The following is a 6,083-nucleotide window of genomic DNA, read 5'->3' as shown; positions in this document are numbered from 1 at the left end:
ACAGTAAACAGAATTGGTGACAAGTGTTGATTACTTTAAGACAGTTGAAAATATAAAGATGAACTATTCCCTTATATAATTTAACACATGAGGACACCGAGGCCCAATGTGTCACAACACTTAACTGAATGTCAAGGGCAGATTCATCATTGATCCCTTTTCACTCACTGGTTTTGTTTTGTTTGCAGCCACTGCCTTGGATAGGAATCCCTCGGTCAGGGAGCTGTTCTCAGTTACTTGTGGACAACATTGCTTTACCTTTCCAGGCCTGTCTGTGCCATGAGCATGAGAAACTACACCTCTGTGACAAAGTTCATCCTGCTGGGAATCTCGAACAGCGAAGGACTAGAGAACATGCTCTTTGTCCTGTTCCTGGTCTTCTATGTCTTCGCCTTGCTGGGGAACCTGCTTATCTTCCTCACCATCCTGGCTTCCCCCAACCTCCACACCCCCATGTATTTCTTCCTGGGGAACCTGGCAGTGTTTGACATACTCTTCCCTTCTGTGAATTCTCCTAAGATGCTGGACTGCCTAGTGGGGCAGAGCCGCACCATCTCATACCAGGGCTGTGCCTCCCAGGTTTTCTTTTACCATACACTGGGTGGCACTGAATGCTTCCTCTATACAGTGATGGCCTATGATCGCTTTGTGGCTATTTGTCACCCTATGAGATACACAGTCATCATGAACCACAGGCTGTGTACCCGCCTCACAGTGGGCACTTGGCTGGGGGGCTTTGTACATGGGAGCATCCTCACATTTCTTATCTTTAAGTTACCCTACTGTGGCCCCAATGAGGTGGACAGTTTCTTCTGTGACATCCCTGTGGTGTTGTCGCTGGCATGTGCAGAGACCTCTCTAGCACAGACTGTGAGTTTTACCAATGTGGGCGTTGTTGCACTCACGTGTTTTCTTCTCATTCTTGCTTCTTACACTCGTATTGTCATTTCCATCTTGAAGATCCGTTCTTCGGAAGGCAGGCGCAGAGCCTTCTCCACCTGCAGTGCCCACCTGACATCCATCATCTTGGTCTATGGTCCTGTGATTCTTGTTTATCTCAGACCTGCTTCTAGTCCCTGGCTGGATTCTGTTGTCCAGGTGTTTAACAATGTTGTCACCCCTTCCTTGAATCCTTTGATTTACACCTTGAGGAACAAGGATGTGAAATTAGCCCTGAAGAAGGTGATAACTCGAGTGGCCCAGCCTTTAGGGTTTAAGGAATAGGAGAAATTCTTTCTGAGTTTTTTCTTTTTTTAATTGGCTGCTTCCAGCCCGCTCCCTCTATATCTCTTCCTTTAGAAGAGTCTTAACAGTTATGTCATTGAATTGGTGTGGATGTACTGAGTTTCAGATTTATATCTTTAGATATAAATGCTCTTTAGATTATGCCTGTACTTTCTCCATTTTCAGTTTGCTAAAGTGATATATCTTTTCTGCTCCAGGTTCTCTGTGCCTGTTTGAATCATTTCAGTTGGTTATCACGAAATGGCCTGATTCTACTTCATGTTTTTAATGGAACCTAAACACTGTGCGGTTTCTTTCTTTCTAGCTCCATTCCCCTATTTCCTTTGCACCCAGAGAAATTGTGTTTTGTTCACGGTTCTTTATCTCTCAAGAGAGAAAGTGGCCATTGAGCAATGTTTCAAAGTGTCAGAATAGAGACTGTAAATTCATAAAATATTTTTGAGCCAGAATTTTCTATGCATTTTAGGCATTCTTTGTTCTGGAAAAGCACTATATATGTAACTAACTAAAATTAAAGCAATAACAACATTGATTCTTTATTTTGGGGTTGTTTCATCATTTAGAATTTCACATTACATTAATTTCAAACCATAGCTCTTATTATAGAGTCATCTACTCAAAAACTTAGAATAACAATTGACATTGGAATTCCTCTTAATTTGTACATGACAATGTTTGAAATATTTTACATTCATTGACTAAAAGACTCACAGTGTCATAATAGATAGATTCTATGTACACTCATTTTACAATGGGAGAATCTATGAACAAAGAACTGTTCACTGCTGGTTCTTTTGGACCTGTAACTAAACCCTCGCCATGTCTTATGATAGCCTGTCTCATTAGGAGAACTGCAAGATCATCAGTTTCATATAATGACCAGTTGGGTGGAGGTTTTATGTTAACCCTTCTCTACATATCATTCATTGTCTGCATTACTTTTGTGTAGTATCTAGTATAATCCTCACTGTATCTCCATATTTACCAGAGAGCTGAGTACAGGGCAATTGGCATAGTAATGACACTATAGAAAGCAGAGCAGGGCAGGACTCCAGGTAATATGTAGAGAGACAAGCAATCTTGAGACAACAATTTCAGGCCATTGCCACTCTGAAGTAATATTCATTCAATCATTTTGTTGTAAGTTATCCAATTAACTTAAAATCTCCACCCAATTGGTGTAATGAGGAGCTGATTTGCAAGGATGGAATGGGTAGTTCTTTCCATTATATAAATCAAGCAAATATAAGTCACCTGGTTTACTACCTGCCTTGTGTATGTCACTACATTGTCGGCCATAGCTGCTTAATTTCCATCATTTGGAAGTTCTTGGGTTCCCTGCTTTCTCTATGGCATGGTATTTGTTGCTTATCATATTCCAACAATTTACTACAGAAGTTGACAGCTTAGAAAAGAATTTATTGTTTTAGACGGTCAAAGGTGGTCAGGAAGACTGGAGGTGGCTTAGATGGGGTTCCTAGCCCAGAATCTAATAGGATGGTGCTGTTTCATTGTCACCTGGGCAGCAGTCCTCTGATGGGGCTTGTATTTGCAGAGTGGCTCAGTGCAGGCCTCTTGTGAGGAGGCCTCACAGTACATTGGCATTTTCATTTACCCAACCGCATCTATTAACATAGATATAACATCTATTAACCTGGAAGCTGCTTTCCACGCAGAGCACGCCCAAGGAAGGGTTAAGCAGAAGCCTTTTTTTTTTTTTTTTTTTTTTTTTTTTTTACCTTGTCTTCAGGGTCATATACAGTCACTCCTGTTGTCATGAAGAGTAGAAACATGAGATACAATTCATACTCAGGTGAAGAGAAACTAGGTCCCGTATTGTGAAGGGACATCCAAAAATGTAGCCAAGTTTCCAGTCACCACAGATCTACTTTAAGTAAACACTTCCATGTTGGAAATATTCCTATTTAGGGATATTTGTTATCTTAACACATATTTTATATGAGTTTCTTGATTTAAAAGTTACACTTTTCTTTACCAGGCGTGGTATCATATGCTTGTAATCCCAGCACATAGGTAGTATAGGCAAGAAAACGAGGCATTGAAGGTCATCCCTATCTACATAGTGAGTTTGAAGCCAGCCTGGGCTACATTGGGCTTTATTTTTTAAAAAGCAAATAAATAAATATAGCATTCTTTTTTTTTTAAGATTTATTTATTTATTATGTATACAGCATGTATGTCTGCAGGCCAGAAGAGGGCACCAGATCTCGTTACAGATGGCTGTGAGCCACTATGTGGTTGCTGGGAATTGAACTCAGGACCTCTGGAAGAGCAGTCAGTGCTCTTAATCTCTGAGCCATCTCTCCAGGCCAAATATAGCATTCTTACTTTGTGAAAAATCACATCCTTTAGATATTATCAGTCTTTTTCATTTGCAGAGAACATTTACTACCTACCATTACAAAGTATTTTTTTTTACTATTTATGAATCATTTTTGTCATTAAAATACAAAAATTTTGATGCTTTTCAAGTTGTTACTCAGAATATTACACACTTTGTAGTTTTTATATTCAACAATTTATAAGTAGGCTAAGATGAAATTTAATTCAAGGGACAGACATTAGAGGATCCAGATGTTTATTGGAAGTTTACTGTTTATAAGGCATAGTGCTTGAGAGAGAGACTATAGTATAAGACAGATTTGATTCCAGCATGTAGCCTGTAGGAAGAAAGTCAAGACAGACACAGAATAAAAAGATGTGGGATGAATGCTGTACAGCCTAGAGTTCGATATCACCTGCAATGCTGAGGAAGGACAGACAGATCCTAGAAAACGAGCAATAGAGGAAGTTCGTATGTGGGAGCTTCATAACCTCACCTTTGACCTCTATAATGCCAGTCTGGTGCACTTGAACTCTCTGTTCCAAGTTGGCAGTGGGAAATGAGTTAAATCACACTTTTGAAATGAATGAAATGACACATTAAAAACATTATATAACACTAAGGGTATTTGAAAAAGCCATAGGGAAGCATATTATATTTACCTAAAATTATGTATAATATAAACTAAACACACACACACACACACACACACACACACACACACACACACTTAGATTGATTGCTCCCTGAAGAGAAGTACAAATTTATGTACGATTTCTTTCAAGTTATTGGTCAGGGGAGTCCAAGCAACTCCCCAAACATTGTATGCTATTGCCTTTGGTCACCTCCCAGAGGTTGAAGGTAAGAGCCTCTTGCTGAAGAGACCACACGTTTTTGACGTAGATCTCAGAAGAAACAAGATTGATCTGACTCCATAAATATCCTCCCTGAAGACTAGCTTGACAGTATCAAAAGTGTTATGCAAGCTTCCAAGGGAGAAAAACAATAAATATCCTGCCAAGCTGTGACGCCTATGAACCATATTATTGACCAACCAGCATGGCAAGTTATCCTTAAAGGTGCAATATTGTAGCATTTACTTCTTGATAGTAACCAACAGCTGTCTACTAGGACTCAAGGCCTCTTTGATAGGAATCATGCCTGGTATGGTAAATTTAATACAAAAGAACTGAACTCTGATGTAAATGGTTGCAAAACATTTCAAAATACTTATCATATCAGTGCCTTGTTATTGCTTGTTCTTTTAGTATGTCCCAGTGGCTTCTTGGGTATCATTGCAGTATATTGCAATGACTTCTTGTTGAGTGTCCTTGCTGTCTGTAAAAAGAGAGCTCTCTATTGAGGCAAATTTACTATAATGATATAATAGTTAAAAAACACTTAAATACATACAAACAAATTTCAATTGTGAAACAAAAGGAACATTAAATGAGCATATTCAATTATACAAAGAATAAGACACAATTACTCTTTTATAGTTTATTGTTTTTATTTGATATGTAAATGATTGCACATGTCTATAGGGTCAAGACAGTATGAATATAGATGCTGTATTGTTTTTCTGTTTCTGCAATTAAACACCATGACAAATGCAATTTAGGGAAGAAACAGTTTGTCTTCTGGTTCTAGAGAGATGAGTGTGTCATGGTGAGGAGCAGAGGCTGAGATTTCTTATTTCCAATCACAAGTACAAAGCAGAAAGAACAAGCTAGAAATGGAACAAGCCTTGAAACTCTCAACCCTGCCTTTAATGGCACACTCCAACTCCTAAACTTCCACAGACAGCAACACCAACTGTCTAGCAAGTGGTCAAATGTATGAGCCTTTGGAGGACAGCCTCATTCGAAACATTGAAATTTTACTTACTAGTTTCTTTGAGTTTTTCTTGTTTAATTTTTATTTTTGTACGCTGTTAAGTTGTTGAAATCTTTGCTTGAGATTTAGAATGATTTTATTATAAGACTAGAAATGGTTCAAACAGGACAACAATCAGCTTTAATAATTTTGTCTAGATTTTCAATTCAGAATGTTGAATTGTTATTTCAAATGGATAGCTCAGTATAAGAGAGCTCCCCCTAGTGACTAGTGTAAGTAATGTGTCTGTGTGTTATTGTTCTGGTTTACTCCTCTGATGAAAAACTCTCAGTGTGGGAGAGATACCTAATCCTCTGAAAACATGCAAAACTCCCCTTAAATATATGGAATATTTCCGCTGACTCTCAAATTCTATACAGAGAAAAAGTCATATTATTGCCTTCACTATACATTAGATGAGGAGACAGGAAAGAATGGAAATGTCATTAGCCTGTTCAGTACAGTGTAAGAAGCCCTGGTTTAGCAATCAGCAAAGCCCCAAGGTTTCAAGGGTGGCACTCCTTACAAGACTGTATCTCCACGAACAAGCTGATTCACCTATGTGGCTTTGGTTCCTCACACTGAACATGAAGAGGCTGAACTTGCTGTCTTAAAGAAT

At 38.7% G+C, this 6,083-nt stretch overlaps 1 protein-coding gene across 1 annotated transcript; it reads left to right on the top strand.

Annotated features, from left to right (window-relative positions):
* The first annotated feature begins 279 nt into the window (after positions 1-279).
* Positions 280-1,224, top strand: LOC102920676 (olfactory receptor 10D3-like). The gene has a single exon (XM_006992587.2). The coding sequence runs from the start codon at positions 280-282 to the stop codon at positions 1,222-1,224; it is 945 nt and encodes a 314-aa protein (XP_006992649.1).
* The last annotated feature ends 4,859 nt before the right edge of the window (positions 1,225-6,083 follow it).

Source organism: Peromyscus maniculatus, chromosome 7 (genome assembly GCF_049852395.1).
Source record: "Peromyscus maniculatus bairdii isolate BWxNUB_F1_BW_parent chromosome 7, HU_Pman_BW_mat_3.1, whole genome shotgun sequence".
NCBI classification, from domain to species: Eukaryota; Metazoa; Chordata; class Mammalia; order Rodentia; family Cricetidae; genus Peromyscus; species Peromyscus maniculatus.
Note: the sequence above shows the minus strand (reverse complement) of the source record. Positions and strands in the feature narration are given on the sequence as shown.